Raw genomic sequence first — 23,156 nt, 5'->3', positions numbered from 1 at the left:
TCTCCAAATTAAATCGAGCAATTCCTACCCGCTGTCCCAGTGGGCAATCACAAGCAATTCCGTTAATTAAATTATCTCTGATTCTGCAGCTCTGGAATCTCTCAATTGACTATGTCTGTGCTTTATCATCAACAAAATGCTGGACCAAAAAGGAAACAAAAAAATGCTGATGTCAGAGTGATTGGCTTCAGTTAACCCTTCCCAGCTGGATATTAAGGGCTGCTCAAGAAACTGTTGTACTGGAACAAGCCCAAGAGCGAGAGCCTTGTAGCACAGATACCAGTAGCAGCTGTTCACTTGTGTTTCCTTTCCACTGTACAGAAAAACACAAACACCACACTGTCCCTGCATCCAGCATCCTGCCTGTTTGAGTGCCACAGAAAAATGCAAACTGTTAGCTGCTGAAGAAGCAGGAAAACACCTCAAAGAAGCCCCTGCAAATACCCCATCCTTATCTTATCCAGATCTCATTTGATGTAGCCTGCTATTGAGGAGTCTCCATAAAACATTCCCCTTTGGTTTATTTCAACTGGATATAAATTTTCCTTTCTTCATAAATGGCCACACTGTACACAGCATTCCATAAATTTTTACAATTCCACTGTTTGTGTGTACCTTGTAAAAAACGCTTAGCACTGATTAAATGCACCACCAATAAAATTTCATGGGCTACTTTTGACACTTGATATCCTGACCTTCTCTCTTCCTCATACATTTATTTTTGCTTTCTTATGCCTGTAAACACAGACCGGCAGAGAGGAAAATGTACAGTACCACTGACAAACCTGAACGTGATGTATTTATTTTTAAACAAAGCCTTTATCGTCCCTTGTCCGAAGCAGAGAACCCTGCAGAACATACATGCCACCTCCCTGCACCAAGGGCAGAGGTCATGTCACTAGCAGCTTACATATCATAAATATTAGAAACAGACTGGTCGATGCTTTGAAGGCAGAGTCAAACCAAAGTAAGGTTCCAGGAGCAGAGAAATTGCCCCTGGCCATATCCAACCACGGCTGTAGATGACAATTATCATAACCACCCCTACGCTGCAGGAGAGAAAGCCTGGTGCAGTCCTCACTTTGTGGGGCACAAATCTTCAAGACTTGATAAAATGACCCCAACATCAGTGCACAATCATGTAATTGCAAGCCTTCTCTCATAGCCAATTTACATTTGGATGAGAGGGCAACTCTTTCAGAGAAGAGTCCCTGTTTTATTAGCCTCTAACATGCTGTGCACAGCTCTGTGACACCCAGGAGCACTGCAGAATGGCAGAGCACAGTGATGCTGTCTCAGCTCTCACTCATACACCGTCTTCAACACAACTCCCTCGCTATCTGAGCTTCAAACACTAACTATAAACACCCCTATGTTTTTTGGGGTAAGAATTGCTTTCATTTTCAACCTGATGAAAGAATCTGCCCCCACTTTCAATTTAGCAAGCATCACCTGCAACAAGCACGAGAGCTAAAGATACGAGGAGTTTATTTTGGCAGATGTGGGTGAGCAGTACTGAAATCAGTGGGACATCCACAGACTCAAAAGGCCTTTTACACTTACTGGAGTGCAAGAACATAACATAAAGCTGAAAAAGCCCCTCTGCTACTAACAAGCAAAACACTTAAACTGACACCTAAGTTTTTCAAAAGAAAAGTGACAGGTGGCTTTAAAAGAAAACAGATACAGCTCAGGCATTTTCAGTATCTTACGTCTCTGAAAGAAGCCCGATGTCAGGCACTGGTGGCAGATTGACTGTGAATCACCCCACAACATGTGGGCTACCAGACTGGCACAATGTACTGAGATTTTATTTCACTAGATGAGCTGGTTATAGCAGAAGGGGTTTCTACAGCATCCCTTGCTGTAGAAAACTGCCCAGCAAAGCTGTTTACAGAAGAGCCATGTCAAATCACACCAAGTGAAGTTTAGACCCTCTAAAAGGTCTGCAAGACTGCCAATGCTAAAAGTAAATCTCCTGGCAAGACATCAATGTTTTAGGAGTTGGCTTCCCCTTTATTTAGCTAAAAATCTCATTTATTGGGTTTATTTGTTTTTAGACTAACCTCCTTTAAAGAGGCTGACTTATAATCCTGTAAAACGTTGTCACATGTATTGAGGAAATTGGCAAGGATGCTAATTTATTGTCCTCTAGGAAAAAAAAAGCCCTCTTTCCTTGATTAATGTATGTTTTTGTATTGTAAGATATTAAAGAATGTTGCTTCACCTGTAATTATAGAGAATAGTTTACTTTGGCAAAGCGCCCCGGCTTCTGGTTGCCAAGTTAAGAATAATGCAATGTTCCCCATTCTAATTTCCGTGTTCTAAGTTGTGAATTTGGAGCGGGGTGCATGCAAGGGCACACACACACGACTCCGAGGCACTCTCAGTCACGAGTGCCTCTATTTTATACTTGCTCGCACAACTTGTTAATACTGGCATCTGCTTGCCAAATTCAGAGTTTGCTTCTGACTAATTTCATCTTGATGCAAACCAAAAATGTTATCTCTTTTTTTCCCCACAGAAGAATTATTTCTCTTACACTTTCATGCACCGTCGCAATACCACTGAGGGGAGCTTACCACTGCAAGAAGGCATTTTAAGCTGCATTTAGTAGGGACTTGGGTAAAGATTCCCTGAAGAATTTAATGACAGAAGAATTAATTTTGCTTTCGTATCTCCCCCGCCTCCATAACACAGAACCCAACAATGTCTTTACAGAAGCGGGAAGTAAATTCAGGCGCTGGCTCTTTCTCTTCTGTTTTTTTGGCCCGTGTTTTGCTGGGACACATGTGCCCAGCCCCAATCAAAACAGAGACAGATGGCACCGCTGATCATTCAGAATAGAAGGAGCCTCGGAGTCAGCATGTTTAGATGCATTTGTAGGGCTACGCAGTATCCACTGGCCACTGGGACTGATTTAAAAAGGCGGCGAGTGAAAGTCTGAGCTTCCGCCAAAATTTTAAATGTGCCATTTGAGCAATTATGATTCGACATGAAAGCTGGGAGAAAGAATGCATGGGTCATTCTGATTAGATTTAGAGACTATGTTCGCTGTTCCAAAGAGAAAATAAATGCAATCCCATTGCTTTACTGGACCAGCTTTGGCGATAAAGGAAAAAGCCGTGCTATGGAAAAGTGGCTTGTTGCAGCAAGGTTTTGTTGAGGCAGCACAGGCTGAATCAGAAAATGATTCTCTAAACAGTGCTTCTAAAGAGAAATAATTACTCATCTAATGTGTTAATATCTTGATTCACTTTGCAAATGTATCCTTCATCCTGCTGACCCTAACTGTACTTCTAACAGATCTGTGAAGGTGCATTGTGGTCTCTACCTTAATACAAGCCAGAGCCACAAAAGGCAGGAAGTGGAAATGGAAAATGCAGGTCCTCTCCTTGCTGAGGTACGCAGGCTAAAGGTTCCAGCCTACTGAAACATGCCTCCATCCACAAGTAAACATGTTTGCATTATGACCAAGCTCCATGTATAGCTAGGCAGGTCTATTTTTCTACTGGAAGACTTATAGCAGCTGTAACTTGTCATTTTACTGTGGCCTGGAGCTGGTCTGGGATTATTGGTAGCTTTGGCTGGATGATCAGGGCACAAAATTATAAAATATCCATGAAGTGAAAGAGGAATAGCAAATTCCTAGGGCTGAAAGTTACTCAGAAGGTTGGACAGGCAGCTGAGTCTTGCAGCCAGCCTCTGTGAGCAATTAAATAAATGTCTTCTACTCCCATGGTCCCCATCCAAACGACTGAAATAAACAGGAAATATCTATGCTACTACAGCAGCACTTGGATTCATCTATAGCCTTTTAAGGGCTTTACTGTGGAGGTGATATGCTTTCCAGAACCTCCATTCATGACCGCTGATTGGAGGCACACAAGGGCAGTGTGGTAACACATCCTCCAGACAGCTTCCTACAACTGCTGCTGCCGCCCTAGAACTTTTACACTGTTGCTGTTTCCTTTACGGGGAAAGAAAGGATCAGAATTAGCATCATTTAAGGTAATCGTGCCTTCAAAAAGAAACATGAGGCTATTAAAGGAGGCCAGGGCACATTAGTATCATATAACCAATTGTGGTCCCAGAGCTAGAAGAGGAAACCAGCAGTACGGTGGAAGGACAGGTCACGAGCTGGCTATCTGAGGAAAAAGCAGGAATGCTTATGCAACTGTGCGGGAAACAACAGCTTTTTGCAGACAAAATAATCAAAAAGGAAGAAAAAAGATAGTGGAGAAATAGGATGAAGTGCCTGTAGCAGTGGGGTGTAAGGTTAGGAAAAGCAACAACACTGAAGTGAGGACAAAAAATCAACATGGGTATTAAACTATTTTAATTACATTACTTGCTATTACATTGCTCCAGTAAAGGCAGTGCTGGGTTCTGTGTTACAGAATTGAAGGAGACATGAAAGCACAATGAATTCTTCTGTCATTAAATTCTTTGGGAAATCTTTACCAAGCTCCAACTAAATGTCTTAATGCTTCTCCTTGCAGCAGTAAGCACCCCTCAGTGGTACTGCAACTGTGCATGCAAGTGTAAGAGAAATAATTACCCACTCTACAGCTATCCCTGACATGGTTTAATGAGAACTAACTCAAACTGGTCCTTTTTAAAGTCCTATTTCACATTTATACTTACTAACTGTAGCCTAAGAAATGCATAAACTACCAAGAGTTGTAATTACAACCATCCTGTTGTCATACAGCAGCTGGCAGAGCACAAACACTTACTGAGTCCTGCCACAACAGTCTGTGAGTGCCAAGGAAAGCAGTAGCACTGTCACCACCAGCACAGAGCCAGCCCTGTGCAGCCAGGGCTGCCCCTCAGCAGATGCAGGAGAGAGACAGCAACCTGGCAGCGGATGGGACACAACACGATCCCTTTTCTGCTCTTCAAAGGAACACTTTCATCCAAGCAGGGAATGCAGCCTACGTAAAGATAATTGTTACTTTTCTCTTGAGAGCATCTGGGCACCACACAACCATTTCCTAAAAAAAATAGTATCAGTCCCTGACTCTCAATTCTTGCAGCATAGCTAAGGGATGTGAATAAACAGTCACATCCTCAAAATATTTTCAGAAGGAACATGGCAAGATCCACAATGCTCCATCAGAGACAATGTTAAACACAACAGGCTAATTTTAGGGACAAGTCCTCTTTCTGATAAGCTGCTCACACATCTAAGGGCAGAATTCATCTGCTAGAAGGCAGCTGTTTGTGTTTTATAAGCTAAAGTTTCTCTTACCTATGGAATAACTCCAATATTTCACAGGGAATCATCATCCATCTAACTGAAGTACCCTCTAACAGACCATCAGCCTCATATCCCCTTTGAAATAGCACAGCTGAGCACTTGCTGGGCCACGATTTATTTTTTACCTTCTAAGACATCTTGGTAACTCTATAGCTCAATAGTGACAGTCGAATTTCACACTGCGATAGCCCCCCATCGATTTTTCATTCCCAGGAAGCAACTCTACAAATTAAAGTTAACAGCATTTCTGAAACTAAGAAAAGAAAAAAGAAAAGAAGGGGCAGGCAAAGAGACGTAAATTGCAAGACGCCTAAACTGCGCCCCCAGCGTAGGAATAAAATTCCATCCTGGGTTTTTCACCAGTTATGGGACAGGAATGCAGAACCTACTGCCCCTGAAGCCAGCAGCTCCCTTGGGTTTGCAGATGCTTCAGCTTTAAAACATTATAGGTTCAACAGAAACAAGAGTCCCTTCCTATATGTAGATGTCAAAATCTATAGAAAACTGCCTCAAGGCATGAAATCAGACCAGACCTCTGGACAACGCTGCACTAAAGAGAGATACCACCCACGCCAGGTCTGAGCTTGTACAGTCACAGCCTGCCTTGCTGAGCTTCCTTAACCACCAGCCTATGAAGAACCAGACACTGATACCATTTCAGTTTGCACAGTGGTCATTGTAACAGCAGTTATGATGTTTGAGACCATCACTGGCATGTACAACTTCTCTCCAACAGTTAAAAGAGGGAGCAGAATAAACACAGCCCGGCATGCTGGTCTCCACTGTCATATCCCAGAGGAAGAAGCAATGCCAAAGCCTCACGTCATAAAGAAATGGAGCATCTATCTTTGTATCCTTTCAACACTGAACATCAGTATAAAGCACAAACACAGTATTACATACTACTGAACTACTGAAAAGGACTAAAACCTAATAAAGATAAAAATCTGGACACAAGCAGCACAGCCCAGCAGCTCTTTCTCAGCCTGGCTTTGACAATCCCACACTTCAGTTCAGTGTCCTGAATCCTCTCCCAAGTTCACATGGGCTGCTCTAGTACTGGACCCACCAGCAGCATCATGCTCTCACTTAGCAGAGCACAAAGGGTTAGTTCACTTACGACTCAAGTTAATTTTTTAATTCTGTCTTTGCTATGAGATGTTCTTTTCTCTCAGCAAAGCCTGTTAATGGTGTGACACTGTGGAGAAGGGCTAGGAAGCACTTATCCTGTGGTGTGAATTCTCAACAGCTTCTGTTTTCCTCTGACATACCAGCTTAAGCGCAGCTCCTTCCCTTTTAGGCCTCTGCTAAACCTCTGCCTTCACACTCCACTCCTGCCTGGACGTGTCTGCCTGGGAGCAGGGTCTCCCCAACAGACACTGCTACCTCCCTGACTGCTCTCACATGCCTGTCTCTCTGCACAGGGACCCCTATCTAAACTTTGTTTAATTTTAACTGATGCTCCTCTCCCTGTGCTGCTGTGCCAGAGCCCCTCCAGAGCCAATGTTTCAAAACAGCTGGATTAGAAAGAGGCAAGGTGGGGGGGGAAGGGGAAGAAAGAGGAGACAGGAAAAATAAAACAAATACAATTGCTTTTTGTCTCTAAAACCCTCTTTTTAACCCAACAAGCGTCTCATCCAATGAAGCATGATAAGCATGAAGTGTTATATAAAGAAGATAATTATAAAGGGATTTAATGCTTGGCAGGCTTGTATTGCAAGGTTCAGAGCAGAGGTAGCATACTCATTTAAACAGCCCTGTGTCCGGGTTTGCTATTATGTGGGCAGTGTGGCTGGGACCAAGCGGAATCAGAAACAAGATTCGTTTTACCAAAAAAAAAAAAAAAAAAAGCACAGCCCCCTTCCCAACGAGGATGGCAGTTTCAGTCCCACCTCCTTCCACTTCTGTCCCATCCCTGATTAATGATGTTGTCTGCCTGATTTATGACCCACCCCAACAGATTAGAGTTTCCCTCTTCAACCTCCCCCCCTTTCACCCCTCCCAGAAGGCACAGCCACACTCCGCTGGAAATATTAGAGAATTATTAAATAAACATTCATACGTCATGTCTCTTCCCATACTGAGCTCATCGTAGTCAATGCTCAGCGGCCGGGTCCTGTTTGCTTTGGGGCTGACACCAAACAGCTGGAGTGATTCATGGAGAGGCTGGCTACAATGCTCTGTGCCATATATCATGCTCGCAGCGCTCCCTGCCCCGGCGGAGATAAACTGATCAACCACAACGGGCTGGAATGAATTTATGACAACACAAAATTGAGGAAAACAAATGGGAGGTGACCCAGTGGGCCACTAACCCAGACTCTCTCGCTGGCCTGCAATCTAGTCTGGTGGCAGAAAGCAAAATTGAACATTGGCACTCTGAATTAAGATGCTGGCTTTTAACCCCGGGGAACCTCGGTTTCAAAATGGCACCAGACTCTCAGAAGGCAGGGAGAAAGACTTTTTGTGGGGAAGGATCTTTTTGCAGCTCTCTGTGAGCAGCACTGCTTCTGCTGAGAGTCCAACATCAGTGGAGGCATCGGGGGGGGGGGTGCCTGGGCAATTAGGGACCAGCTGCTCTCTGAGCAAAGCTGCCTCCCAAGCTGACGTAAAGGAGCATTGAACAAGCTGAGCTTTGCCTTGGTGGTGGCTGGGGTCTTCAGCAGACAGCCAGGGCTCAGATGGTGTGATGCTCCTTCACGTCTCCCCAAAAGCCTTCAGCACCCCAGCATGTCTTCCAGACACCTCACATTGGCAAGATTAGAACAGCTCAGCACTGAGATACCCCACAGTGCTGGGAAGGAGAGCTGGGACCAGTATCATGTTTCCCACTACCCCTGGCTGTCACCTGAAGTTCAACGCTACACAGATAAGATCAGTTTGTCCAAGCTCCTGATGATCTGGCACAGCACAAGGAGCAGAGCAAGAAACACAGACCCCAAACCCCATCTAGCTGTTCAACCATGCAAGAGACTCTGCCACAAAACCTCATGTTTGGATTAAATTAACTTGCTCAAGTGAAGAAGTTCAGCTGTGTGCCAAAGGAGAACTGCTCACTGTACTGTATTAATGGATTAAAAAACAAAAACACACTACTCTCTTTGCCTGGACTTATTTTTGGAAGAGGGGAGGAAGGAACGTCATTCTTATGAGAGAAGGATCAATAGGCCGATCACTGCTAACTCTATTAGCCACTGCTCTAAACAGAGAGCACAGCTGACACAGGTGCTAAGCCATGTGCTTCTGGACAATTTTAAAAATGCTAATCAGATGCTACACAAGGTTTAACATGCCAATCAATAATGCTCAGATTTAAAGGCAAAAATTGAAGTTACAAACAATGGAGTAAAGTGATGCTGCCAAAAACTTCCTGTAAGCACCACCCAAAACAAGAAAAATGAAACCAATTTAGCTCCAGATTAAGAAACAGGAACTAGAGATGAATCAATTTAGCCTGTTGGGCTGGGTCGCCATATATCATGGCTCAGCAGTGGAGTGGGAAGCAGCCAGACAGTGAGAAACCCTTCCCCCTCCTTTTCTGCAGGCTTCTAGCTCTGATCCCTGTTATCAATTAATTTAACAAAACCCCTCTACACAGACAAGCACACAGAGCATTCAGACTCCTTAAATGGCAGGACAGAAACTATTTATCACACATGAATCTCAAAGGAAAGGAGAGAGGAAAAAAAAAAAGGCAGCTAGGAATTCTCCACCTGAAACACCATCTTGTTTTTTCTGAACCTCAGTTAAATAAAGTACCTTAAATAAAAAAGGTCCCTCTGCTACTTTCAAAAATTAACATTATTGGAAAGACCGAACAAGACATTTAAGGAATTTCCTGTAATTTCTATTGGGTTTTACTGACTTTTAGCAGAACTGAAGCTTTAGCAGGCAAGGTTATTACAGAACAAGGTGTGTGAGCACAGATGTACACACATACTCACTCTCCACACTTCACAGCAGCGTTAGCACGAGAGTTGTTTGGAAAGGATTCTGGGACCCTTCAAAAGGTGCTAGCTAAAGCCTCTTTGATCAGATTATTAAAGCTATGTCAATTTTATCACTTGAGCTCAAGTGTTCTGGAAAATGTCAAATCCTTTCAGCTCCTACAGTTTAAAGATTTTCAATAGGAGTGGATCTGGGCGGGTGGAGGGCTGCTGGGCTGACAGGCAGGAGGCCCAAAGGGAAGCCATGCAGCAGCTGAGACAGAGGCTGACAGATTAGGGAAGAAGGGATGAGTCCTTGCCACCAAGACAGCATGCAATAGTTGGCTGGCTCTGAGGACAAAGCTGGTTCTGCACTGACCTGCAGGCTCCCGGACTCAGTGGTCCTTGGCCAAAGTCTGCTGACCAAGAAGCATCGAATGGCAGCCAGCCAACATTTGGGACATGCTAACAAAAGGGCTTGTAGAAAGGAAAGTGCTGAGACAGCAAAGCAGTAAAGTTCCCTCTGCAGCAGTGAGTTTCCCCAGTTAACTCTGACACTGAACATATGCTCTGCCAGGCTGCCTGAAATGGCAGAGATCCAAAAATGTGCCAGGGATGCAACCTCTCAAGTCAGGACCAGGGGCAGAAGAACAAACTACATTAGAAAAATGACAACTTTCTGTAAAGTCAGCTACACCACTAGATGTTTCCCCATCCCAAATGATCCATGGATCTTACCCCAAAATGTAGTATTTAAAACCCACTGTTAAATCATTGCTTCCATCTCATTCAAGCTGTTTGGTCTCCCACTTGATCTTGGGGCAATGTTTTATATCAGGCAATAATCAACTTAAAACACTGCTCCATCCCACGGCAGCAGAGAACAGCCTGTAGTTTTACACTTGGACCATCAAATCCCCAAGTAGTAAGTCACCCCAGCAGCATGTGGAAGGAGGCTTAGAATAGAGGTTACTCAAATGAACAGTGCAGATAAACCCTTTTATTTCTATTCCACATTAGACTGCAGCACATTCAATGAGCAGAAGAGGACAGGAAAGGAGATGCCCAGCAGTCCCTGCACCACTGTATATTCAAACACTGGGACTTAAACTTCTGAACCACTGAAAGGGCTGCAGGTAAAAAACTCAGAAACTGAGACGTTATTTCTGTTAGGAATCATACAAAGGCTCAATATAGATCTTAAGGAAAAAGGAATTCCCTCTGTGAGACTTCTAATAAGTTACAGTGCTGCTAGGGGGAGACTCCCTTTTGTCAAGAGATGAAAGGTGGAACATACAGAAAGAAAGCATGGAAGTATCTATTTACATAATTTAAAAGAAGGCAATTTGCAGTGGAGAAGACCTTCCAAAGCTGTGCCCAATTCCTTGTCACTGGGTACCTGCCCTACTAGATATCTGGTGGAGAACTCCACACAAGCCCTCTGTGAACACAGCAGTGGTGAGTGTTCCAAGTTCAGGTTTTGTGTTGCAGCACAACTTCCCTTCCCAGTGGTAAAAGCTTCAAATAGGCCTACCTTTGGATTACCACTGCTGCTGCGAGCACCAGATGGGACACTATGGTTCTTTAACAAGAAAAAGGGAAGCTACCCACTTCACACTCACTTTTCAATGTCACTGTTCTTACAGGTCTTCTGCATGGTCTCCTGTTTACTGCTTTCACCATTACTCGTTGAGGGCATTTCTGTTGAGGGAAGAACAGAAAAATTTGTAAGAGAACATTAGATCATTGCAATGAAATAGTCTGAGCAAGTCACAGTTTCAGAGGACCCCAGTGAGTCATTTTCATGCCAGTTCTTGGTAACAGAGAGAAGTGACTGATGCTAAGTGTCACTGTCTGGCGGGGGGGGCCTCTCTGGACAGTACATTTCTATGATTCAGGGTTCAAAATACAACCCCTGCTCTCTCCCCACTTCATAGTGATCTGACCCCCACTGATGTACTCATTGTTTAAGCCAGGATTTAACTCAGAAGGGTCGATGCAGCTGCCATATGAAAGTGTACTTCTAGAAAGGTGGTCTCAGAGCAAATCCACCCAGCCCAGACCCTGATCTCAGCCTCTTCCATTTGCTGAGACCTCTCAGATACAAGCAGAAAAATATATGCCAGGTAACTAGAATGACAGAATAGTCTGCTCATCATGGCTGCTCCCAGAACTGGAGAGAGTGTGAGACACCAGTTGGAGGTGAGAAGATGAACCAGCCCCAGGGCTGTAAACTCATAAATGCGGATTCAGGTAGAAGGTATGAAGAAAACAGCTCATAGCAAATGTCATCAGGGCTGCCTCCTCATCACCTCCGTGGCTGTAGCTACTGAAGCTGCTCATACCTACAAGCAAGTGCTTCTACATCACAGAAAAGAAATATGATTGCCTATCCCACAGAAGAAAATGCCTGCGATAGGTATCCTATGTTCTCCGTTTAACCATCATGCCCTTGGCAAAACTGGTTTTACTCCCTTCCCCCACTCCCACTGGCAAGTAGTTATGTCTTGTAGGTACTTTCAAGGCTGGGAATCAAATGCCCAAAGCATGACAGGAACAGAACATGGAACAAAATCATTGGGACATGTCTCTTCAGGTCGGTGAGCTTCAGTTTCCTTCCTAAGGGAGCTGGAGCAGCACTGCCCAGCTCTGGAAATGGATTTGGCATCTACAGCTGGAAAGCGCCAGGTTTTATTATTCTCATATTTCCACTAGGTTGCTGCTTACACTTACAGTGCTGCTGGCATTGAATAAAACCCCCTAGCAGTGGAATGGGTTCAACACTTCCCCCTTCCTTCTTAATGCAATGAGCTTTCAAGTAATGTATGCAAAGGTACATATTCACATTTATTCATTTGCTCTGGAGTCTCAACTACAGGTCATGAAGTAGGACAGATCCTAGAGCTTCCACTGCAAAGGTGAGGGCTTCAGAGCTGTAGGCTTTTCTTGCCATACAAAGGCCAGCAAGGACAAGATCTATCCAAAAGATACAAGTCTCTAGCATATCCTCTCAAAGAAGGGAATATAAGAAAGCAGTTGAAAAAAACTCAACAATAGGTGCACCTGTGTAGTTTAAATGCCCAGCAGCTGAACACCAGCATCACATTGTCAGGCTCTGCAGCTCCCTCTGTAATATAGCAGCTTGCCTTTCAGTGACATGACATCAAGTCAATCCAATCCCCATCTCTCATCACCATATCCGTTACAGTGGCATTTTTTGGAACTTTCCTAGATGCCATTAACGACAATTAATTGTGCTGTAAAGTTTCAAAAAGAGAGCGTGTTTTTGTGCATACATATCTGATGACACTCTGCAAGAGCATTAGTAACTACCTCTCCTAAGTACTGGCAAGCAGAAGACATGGACTATCTATCTGCCCTCCTGCAGTATATAAATTAACAATTTACAATTTCAACACTCACCATCGCTGGCCCATTTAGAAAACTCTGGTGTTATTCGAGTACTTGGTGTGCCACCACTAAAAGAGAAAAGGACAATATGCTAAGGATTGAATACAAAAAAATTTTGCTGCTCAGGAAAAACTACCCCTTTCACCCACCACTTCTCTCTCAATACTTCTATCCATCAGTCTAAGCTTCAAAATGTGAGCAGATAGCCAGCCAAAAAACATGCTCAGGATTCATGGCATCAGCGACACTATTGCATCGCTACAGAAATGCGACAAAATTTCAAGGTGCTTTTACCAGCAACATCACCTCTCATGTTGTAGAGATGGGCAAACAAGTCCAGGAAACGTGCAAGGAAGGACCATGCTCAAACAGCAAAATAATGTGTAAGGTGCAAGCCACATGAAGGAACTGAGTCACCTGGCCTCAGATCCTCAGTTCTCTCACCAAGCACTAAGTGTCCATAGCCACTGATAACCCAGCATCCTCCTGCTACAATACCAGAGTCCTGGCTGTGAAGGAGCTTCAGCATCTTTGAGGCCTAGCCTTTGGACTAGCATGGTTAGCAAAGTATTGAACAGACCAATGATTTGGATCCATGTGGCAAACGCCACTTTTCTATGGAACGAAACCTAATTTTGAACTAGTGTTTGCGACAGGCTAAGCAGTAAGAAAACTTCATTTCACTGCTCTATCAATCACTTCAACCTTGACCCCACAGGATCACTCAGTGAAAGAGATAGAGGGGTAATTTAAGTCCTGTTTTATGCAGGGCAGAGGGCTTAGAAAGCAATCCTAGCTTCCTGTTAAGACTCATTTTATTTGCCTGAAACGCTTCCCCGAGTTCCCTGAATGCTGGCTGCCTACATTCTCCACATATGTATGTGGGCAAAGCACACATCCTGCCCCAACCCAGAGCTGAATACAGAAGGATTAGTTTGCACATCCCACAACATGTAATGTTGTAATGTAATTGGATGCAATGAAGTCACACATGAGGTGCCAGACTCCTACTGTGCCAACCAAGATTCCAGTGCCATCACACTGTACTGCTAAGAGGCCACATTTCATCATGAAGCAAGATGATGTGTAAGGCCTTAGTACAGCACAGTTCCTCACAGCCAGAATTCATCCTCTGTCCAGCACTCTTCAGGGCAAAGATAGCACTGGCAGGGCAGTGGGGTGGCTCAGAGAGGGAGAGTGTGCAGGGAGGCTTTATTGAGGCTGCACAGGTAGAAATGGAGACCCATCTGTTGGACTATGCTTCTTTCTAAGTCTCTTGTTGCAACCCTTGCACTCAACAGGTATTTTCCACAAACTGAGACTCCCCATAAGTAATGAATGCTGTAATTTAGAAAGGCATGATACTTACTTTAAAACAGCACCTCGGAGAGCCTCTCTTTCTTTGGCTTCACCTGGCTCTTCTCCAGTGCAAGGGATAATGTCTGCCTCTGTGTACCTGAGCACAAAGGGTTAAGGAATGTACAACCTTGCTGCAGACAGTGGAAAGGCTTTTGAGATGGTTAGGACGCTGTCTGGGATATAAAACAAATTATTTCCAACTGGGAACACCTTAAAAAAAGAGGGGTTGGTATTCATGAAGGGGCTTGCTTTTAAATTCTGGATTAACGTTTTGTCTTAGATGGAAAGAAGCAGAAACCTTTTGACAGTAATATGATTCCACAGCTTCTTGGAAAGGGAAAACCAGTTCCCAAACCTGTGCAAACCTAACCTGCACAATTTCACAAATTCTGTTTGAAGTAGAGAGTTCTTTTAACAGTGAAGGGTTGGAGCTTCACTCTTAAAGGCTGGTACAGATTTCAATAAACCTAATTCTATAGTTATACATTGCCCCTCATCACAGCTAAGGCAGTGTCTGCCTCATGCCCTTGCAGGAATTCTTCCTTGATGCCTATTACAACTGCTGTGGGACAGAAGTCTGCCCATAGCTCACCCAGAGTTGTGCCCAAAGAGCCTGCCCCCAGATGGAGAAGTTCCCGAAGTATGACTTAATGATAATGCTGCCCATGAACTGTCTAATGAAAGGAAAGAAAAAAAAAAAATCAAACCTCTCAGAGTGGAAGGTGAATAGCGCTTACTGCACAAACCCCTTGAAAACAAAAGAGTATCTTATGGAAAATAAACTCAATTCCTACCCATGAAGCAGGAAAAGCTATCCATATGGAAGAAACCTGGATGGAAGCAACAGATTGCTTATGAAACAGAATAGAGAAACTAACTGATCCTTTGCAATGTCTCCTATAGACTTCAACCAGGTCTGAAGTAGTGCTGCATCAACAGTATGATCTCAGAGGGAGTAACTGGGAATCCCTCCTAGTTCAAGTAACCCAGTAACTGGAGAAGGCTGTGTCATTTCCAGTAGGGCCGGACACACATTATCCACCCAGGGCAGATGCACCTCTGGCTTCCCTCTCAGTAAGAGCCTTTCAAAAACGATACTGTGGTTTCCCGTATTCGAGTGTGTCATCTCCATCCACATCCAGGTCAGCGTCGCTGTCTGGATTCTCCTTCCCGCTGCACATGATAAACCCAGAACCTGAAAGAAAATAAAACACACAGATGAGCATTTGAATTGGAGATGAAGTGTAGGAGATCTCCCAAGAAAGGTGCTACAGCACCAGTTTGCAGGCTTGTCCTTTACTCTTAACAGCCTCATAAAAGGTGCCCTCTCCAAAGATTGCACAAGAACACTCACAGAAATGCTCTACCTTCCTAGATTTTATGCTCTAAATGCCCCCCACATTGAAAATGGAACATTCTTGACTTTTAGCTCTCCACATGAATTATTTTAAAACTGAAGTCACTGTAACAGTCTCTCTCAAAGGTAGAAAAAACAATGAGGCAAAATAGGAAAGAGTAATTTTTCACAGAAGTAGTTAATACAAAATCCACACTACTAGCAGGTAAGAAAAAGCCACAAGGATGTTCTGAATTACTTCCTAATTCAGATGCAGAGGGCAGGCAGAGGCTAAAACATAATTAGAAATATCTCTTTCATTTTAAAATGCCTTTAGTCATGGCTTAGATTTTTAAAATTTTAAACATTTAAGAACAGCAAACCTGTTTCTGTGAGAGGGGGAAAAAAATCAGACTTCTGTCATTAACAGCTTCTTACAAGCACTTATATGAGCAAATTGCAATGCAACTCATCAAGAGTTCCGCTCTTCCAGCACAGGTGGGTCAGGCACACATCCAGTCCCAACTCCAGCAGGATGCAAGCACTTACAGTTCCACCTGAGGCTGACCATGCAACAATTGTCACTTTCTAATTTATATATTTATTTTGCTCCCAAGCATTTTGTAAACTGTAACCAGGCTTCTTTTAATTGAATCTGCACAAACACCTACAAAGATGAATCTTCACATGGTATTTGCTGCCAAGGGTTTATTAATGGAAGGGAAACTACAGAAGGCATATTTACTCTTCATGACAGCTAACATTGAATATGCTCTCTCCCATAAGACTGGATATTAAGCAAAGACCTCCTAAACTCTTGAGTGATGCAAGGTCCCCATTTGTGTCCAATTCCTCAGCAGATCTAAGCTGTTTGGGTACATAAGCTATGCGGATGGAAATATGCTCAGTGCATATGCTCAGCTGCCTCCAGTATTCCCTCACTTAGCACCCCTGTCCAGCAGAGCTGGACACCTGGCTCAGAGAGAGGTACTTGCCAGAGCCTGAAGGACCTGGCACATCCTGAAGGCTGGTGACCTAGGATTGTGGTAGACCAGGGTGCACATCCCAACTGTAGACACTGACAGAGTAAGGCAGATGTCGCCTTGGCCTTGCACCAATGCCCCAAAAGGGCTATGTTCCTGTACTGTGATTGTGGTTCTAAATGCAGAATACAGGCTAAAATTATTGTAGAAGCACTGAATATTATATGCATGTCTGCAGAATGAGGACATTCCAAAGCATTATGACAGCCTTTTCAGGGCTACAGATGTCCAAGTCTGTTCATCCCACTGGGTTCTCACCAGCACACTTAACATAAGCCCAGAAGAATGAACTATATTTCTAACAGTCTGCATCTGTGCAGAGAGCAGGGCAAAGCAAAGGTCTCATTTCCAAGGATACCATGCAGACATAGTTCTTTACTGTCGCTCTCTAGGAACGGATGCTCTCACTGATTCATTAAGCCCCCAATAAAATTTGTTTATATGGATTTGATATTTCTCTTCCCTGAATATCAAGAAGGTCCTTAACAAGTGACAACTGTAGCATGACAATGATTTTAAGACTAACCTTTCCCTAGAAGCATAAACTAGCTTTTACTTCAAAGTAATTGCCAGCCTTAATTTTCAGCAGAGGTAACACAACTAGCACCAACAATGCAGCACTCATGTCTGTGCCAGGTACTGTGGCAGCCACGGCTGCAGGTCAGCCCCATGGTGTCACTGGGGCAGCCCTTTTCCAGCAGACCCCTTTCAGAGTGCTTCACATGCTGGCTACACACTGCCAGCCAACACGTGGCACGAACTGCCTCCTCTTGCTGCAATGGCTCATCTAGTAAATCTTCACTCATTCAGTTCATCACAATGTTTGGGAGAAGATTTAGAGGGGTAAGAGAGACCTGTCAAAGAAGCTGGATAGTCTTTCAAAGCTGCTTTAAAAGTCAAGAGTGGGTGATGGGGTGGTAATTTATAGGCATGGCATTTAACCTGCAGTAACACCATCCCCTGCACCTGGCATTACTTTAGCCCATCACTTCTCAAAGGCCATAAACTTTGGACACACAGGTCTTCATTTTTCTTGTCGCTGTGGGAGACACAAATCATGCAAAGCTGGAGCTGTGACTTGGCCAGTCCCAGGAGGTGATCTGAACATTAGCCAGACAATGAATACTTGGAGCAAGTGCCTTGGTGGGGGGGAAGGTGGCCAAATGAATGAACATAAGTGGGACCAACCCACTGATGTGTTACTGTCTCTGCAAGGATGCCAAGCACACAGCAGACACGCACCTTTCCGTCTGTTTTGTTTCCAAGTGACTCAGGCCAACTGGTGGTTTATGGCTAGAGCTTAAGACAAGAAGATCTGCTTATTGCAATACAGTTTACAAATATTAAGGCACCTTGACTTCAGAATCCTTGTGTCCTTGCTCTCAAGACCTTTGTACTTAAGAAAATCCCTTTTAAGTCTGGAAGGAAAATATTCCAGAGCTTTGGCTGAATTTAGCTCTATTTTCTACTGCACTGCCAGCAGACTACTATACTTCCTACGCAGGGAGGGTACAAGGGGAGAGTTTGGACAGTGTGTGTTAAGATGGCAAATACACACTGGGATGATCTGAGAGAGCCTTTCAGTCAGAGGACAGCAGAGCAGAGAAGTTCATAGGTTAAAATGAGGGGCAGGAGAAAGGTAAATTTTCTTTTCTGATCAAACAAGGACTCCCAGACCAACCCCTAAAGGAAGGCACAATAAGGTGATCCAACTCTCAGTTTTTCACTTAATATGGAATTTTTTTTAATGTCACCAGGCGCAGTCCATTGCAACATGGTAATAAACAATGATTTAGAAACTGTATGCTAATAAAAGTAACCTCCATGAATCCAAAAAATATTCTGAATATAAGTTGTGCTATCAGTTTTAGGACTTCAGAAGCTACTTTAAATAAAACAGAAAAAAAAAAAGCCACAAAATGTGTTTCTGATGCGAATCAAAAGATCCATAAAACCCAGTACTGCTCCTGCACACAAGAAAACACTAAAGAACGGGATGCAAAGCTTGGCCCAGCATTACCTGGGGAATGAATGGCCTGCAACCAGCATCCTAATACCTTTTCATTCTGCAGCAGGGATGGATTTTGAGGCCAGTTCCAGTGGGATGGGGTTTGGTGCCACAATTTCAACCTGACCCTCCTTGTCTAACTTCCTGGGGTTGCTTCCATGCACAAAGCCAGTGAAAACACCCACGCAGCTGTTCAAATATTTGACGTCTGAACTAGTTGACATTATTCATTCATCTCAGGCTCATTCAAACCAGATTTCTGGACAAGTGCTGTTATAAATGGATTAAGAAGACCACTAAATACAAGGAAGGCCCAAAAGGACCACACCTGCTTCTCACTAACTCAGCCCAAATGTAAAGAGGGCTCACAACTTCAAGCTCCTGCTGGTGGTGTGCGCTGCTATCCAGGAGAAAGGAAAACATGAAATGGAGCACAGAGGACAGGAGCTTCCAGAAGACCCCCTACGACTCCACTCGGGTGATCTGCAATTCAACAGCATGCACTGGGAACAGGGAAGGGTTCCTCCAGCAAGGCTCTGCTTCTGAAGGTCACACAGTAATTCACAGCCATCAGCAACACCATCTAGAGCAGACCTCTAAAGCCAGTGTGTTATCCAGAGGTCAATGCTCGGGACCAGAACTTTATCCCAAGTGTTAACAAAGTGAAATCCAACAACTGAATGTTAACTTGTGAGTTTGACCTAGGAATTCGTAAGAGACATGATCTGTTATTCACAGAAGCAGCTGTGACTTCTTAGGAGTCACCCAAGGCCTGAGGAATGTAATTCCACATGTGAACTTGAAAATGCTGCTTTTAGATGAAAAAAGAACAAACACGGTGCACATTACTGCTGAGCAGCTTGGTGGCATCTCAGTACTCTCCTATACCTTTCCTCTTCCTTGTTGAGAATTTTTTGCTCTTGCTGTGCATTTTGTAGGAGGCAATCCCTTGTCATATGCTGCCAGCCCCAATACAATTAGCCTCCTGATGCTAAAGCAGCACAATTCTCTGACAGTCTCAATCCCAGCTGCCTCCTTAAGGACCAGACAAACAGGAGTGAACAGGCAGGTCAGACGCTGGGGCCATTAAGCAGAGAAAAAACAAAGTTACAGCTCTGTCTCCAATCCCCATTGCTCTTGTAGCCAGGTGCTCTGACAAGCAATTCCAGCACTGGTATTGAGTGGCACCTCTATAAACCCTGTGACAGTTTGGGAGACAAACTCACCCATCAATCAGAATGTACCTATCAACATCACTTACCTAGCACTGTGTACACAGCTTTCTTTGCTTGGGCTTGTCTTAGAGCAGTCTGCCTGAGCACCAATTCGAGTTAGTTTCTGAAAAATTTAGGTACTCTACACAAGCAACAGTGTTTCTGAAATACGGACTCAGAGTCAGAAAAGCAGGAAAAATTCACATGCCTCTTAACTGCTGCCAGCTTCCAGCACTGGCAGGCTACAGGAATCAGCTGAGCTTGAAGGTGAAAACGCTTCCCATTCTTGCCATGTACCTATTAATAATGTGTGTAGATAAATCTCACCAGAAATCTTTTCCTTCCCCTTTTTGTAAGTTATCATAGCACTTTTCTTTCTCCTAAGTTGTCTCCTATGCCTAAGCATCCTCTATGATCTCTGCACTGCCTCTCAAATCTCACTTCCTTTGTGCAGTCCTCCTGATGAGTGGTCACCTGAACAACTCTTGAGTGAATGGTGGCCCACACTAAGATCAAGAGTCATTAACATGATATATAATAAGCAGATTCACAGAACAGATAAAAGGACTTCACATTCAGGTCCCTCCTTTTCTCCATCACATTCAGTGGCAGATGGTCAAAGTGACAACATATGCTGCTACAGGTGCTGACAGCACTGCTGGCTCCTGCACAGGCACGAGCTCACACGGAGACTGGCAGTCTTAGGGGTAGAATGGTAACACAACCAGACCACTGCAGACCCAAATGACCCAGCTTCATTTCATGAGCACAGGTAGGAAAACACAGACCTACTGTGCCTGACCTCTGCTCCTCAACTCCTATCTAGGCAGATCACTTTTGGTGGCCAGCTGTTCTGTATATATTTTAAATTATATGTTTATATTTAATTATCACTCCAAAGAAAGCCAAGGAAGAAAACTAAGACATCAGTATTATAATTTGCGCTACCATTGTGAATGCAACTACTGGATGCTGCTCATGCAGAGGATCAAACTCATCTGGATAATTAACATTTCTTCAGTTTGGCCCGCAAGGAATGGGGGGTGGGGGTGCGTGTGAAATCTATAGTGGAAATATTCTAGAAATCCTGAATTTTGTGTAAATCCTGTAAATGGGTCTAAATTAAAATCCATCTCAGAGGCACAGAGCTCTACTGGGGCCTATTTTGGCTGGGAAGAGGCATTCATTCTGTTTGCAGGTAGTATACATGTGTTCAGGAAAGAAGAAAAGCCTCCCATAAATCTCCAGAACTGTGGCCTTTGCTAATTACACTCCTTGCAGTGACCCCCTTCTGTACAACCTCCCTTTCCAGCACATTCACTCTATTTTCTTATCGAAATGCCACTCATTGGCTTCTTGGAGAGTAAAAACAATGAAGGCAATAAAAGTAGTTTATGCAGACTCACGGCCAGGCCTCACATACTTGCGAGAATGGCTCTAAACTGGGTTTATTTCATCATCTGCTGAAGTATCCCAAGCTAGTACTAAGAGAACAAGGTGGCATGGATGCCATTTTATTGTGAGACATCTGGGAAGACACAGAAAGCCGCTAAAAATTCTTGAAAATGAGAGCAAGGCAGAGATGAGGCCATGTTGAACACAGGTCTTTCTACAGATCCATAATGCCTCCCCAGCTTAATTTTTCAGCAGTGAAATTGTTCCCCCACTTTTTCCTAGCACCAACAGGGATAGAATAGTTCTGGTGAGGTTCCCAGCCTGTTGCAGAAAAAAAGATGACAATCAGAAGCCAAGAAAAGCTGCTTACAAAACAAGAGTTTCATTTCTCTGGAGCCAGATCCATTTAAAGCTAAACGGTGATTTACCTGGAAAACTGACACCCAACTGTGTTGTTACAGCACACACCTGAAAGAGCAGATGCATCCATCTGATGCCGTCTATTAGCTCCCACAGAGGCACAAATGGGCTGTCAGACCTGACTGCTTACCAGTGTGGATGCTTACAGGGATCTCTGTTCACAGATCACACAAACAGCTGCCTTTAAAGAAAGGGGCCATATAATTTTACGACCATTAACATAATTTTGCAGCAGCATGCTGAACAAAGGGCAGGCAAGCACTGCTGTACAGGGTAAGAGCCAGCTGCTGCAAGGCTCAGGAAGAGGCTTCCCCACCCCTTGCAGCATTGAGGAGTATTCCAGAGATGTCTTTTATGCCTCCTGTAACCCATCAGATACAGATTATGGCTGCAGAGGGAAAAACACACTCGGACCACAGGTCTGATCTGGTTTGGCCATTCACGGCTGCCTCCTAGAGCCTCGTGCTGGTGTGATGCAGGAAGGTGAGAACAGCTTCATGTCTGTCTCAAAGGCTGCTGTTCAAAACCCAGAGCTAAAGTACAAAAGCAGCAGCAACAGCCACGGTCTTTGCAGCTACAGCTCGTTTTCCATGGTTAGGGAAAGGTGGATCTGAAAGCTTTTGTTCCCCTGGGGAGAGGGTGGAAACAAACAAAAAAGGAAGAGGGAGAATTAAAGTAATCTTGAATCACTAAGCAGATTCACATCACTGGATCAATAAGCACCACTGACAGGGATCACAGGAATGTCGCAACTTTGCCAATAATAAAGCAGCACAGCAGAGCTCGGAGGATGACTTTTCTAAGGCAGCCGAGCATGAAGCAGCAAGGCTGGTGAACAGCTGAAAGTGACACCCTGGCTTACATCGGGCTGCTGCCAGTGGTGGGGCTCAATGCAGTTTGCTTTAAATAATGATGAGCACAGAGATTGTATTCATGGGGGAAAGGCAACCAAGGACTGGAAAAACCAAGGGCTAAATTTCATAGGCCAAACACATGCGCTCTTCCTCCCAAACTAATTCTTTTCTGGGGTGGAAAGAAGAAAGAAAAATCAGTGCTAATTTAATCAATTGATCAGTCTATTGATTGCAAAACTGGAGCTGCTAGTTAGCCATGTGCTGTAATGCCCTCAACTCTGAAACCACAAAACACACCATTGATTTCTTCACTTCCAGCTCCAAAACAAGAAATAAAACTGGGCTTTCAGTGGAAAAACAACTTCCTCATCCAGGGAGAAGATGCAAGTAAAGAAGAGAGGCCAGGAAACAGGGACAGCCGCAGCTTGCGAGGTTCAAACTGAAATTAGTTACAGATGCAGTCACAGTGTCTTGTGTAAACTCTATCGATTGGGTGGCTGACAGTCTTGGGAGCCTCCATAGTAGGACAATCAATCCGGCTGCAGTGTCACCTGCCACTTTGCTGAGCAGTTGACAATGCAATTATCCAGTGTGGAGGCAGGGAGTTGGCGTGTGTCAAACGCAGTTAGCCACTTTCCGGGCACTACTCGATAATGCGTTTCACCGCCGTGCGTAGGAGACGACACACGGAGACAGGAGCTGTTTAGAGCCATTGAGACCTGTGCTCCCTTTTTCCTTTAGAAACATCTCACTGCCCCTGACTTAACAACTGTATTCTAAAATGCTATTAAAATCACGTCAATCAACTATTGTGTGCTTAAAGCTCAAGTTTGACCTGAGTGTCCAAGAAGTAGGTTGCAGTTCTACCAAAACTGCAGACCCTTGAGAGAAAAAAATTAAAAATGTATCAGATTACTATCTTAAAGC

General features: G+C 44.1%; 1 protein-coding gene across 2 annotated transcripts in view; it reads right to left on the bottom strand.

The window, feature by feature from the left end:
- RNF220 (ring finger protein 220) overlaps positions 1–23,156 on the bottom strand; it is a 219,301-nt gene that overhangs the window by 16,593 nt on the left and 179,552 nt on the right. For both annotated transcript variants that reach the window (XM_069023225.1, XM_069023223.1), the window contains 4 exons: positions 15,058–15,154; positions 13,970–14,056; positions 12,613–12,668; positions 10,812–10,890 (listed from right to left, as the gene is read on the bottom strand). In XM_069023225.1, coding sequence (XP_068879326.1) covers positions 10,812–10,890; positions 12,613–12,668; positions 13,970–14,056; positions 15,058–15,154 — 319 coding nt within the window. The remainder of the gene's footprint in view (positions 1–10,811; positions 10,891–12,612; positions 12,669–13,969; positions 14,057–15,057; positions 15,155–23,156) is intronic.

This window comes from Aphelocoma coerulescens, chromosome 8 (assembly GCF_041296385.1).
Source record: "Aphelocoma coerulescens isolate FSJ_1873_10779 chromosome 8, UR_Acoe_1.0, whole genome shotgun sequence".
Classification (NCBI taxonomy): domain Eukaryota; kingdom Metazoa; phylum Chordata; class Aves; order Passeriformes; family Corvidae; genus Aphelocoma; species Aphelocoma coerulescens.
This window is presented reverse-complemented; position numbering and strand designations above follow the sequence as displayed.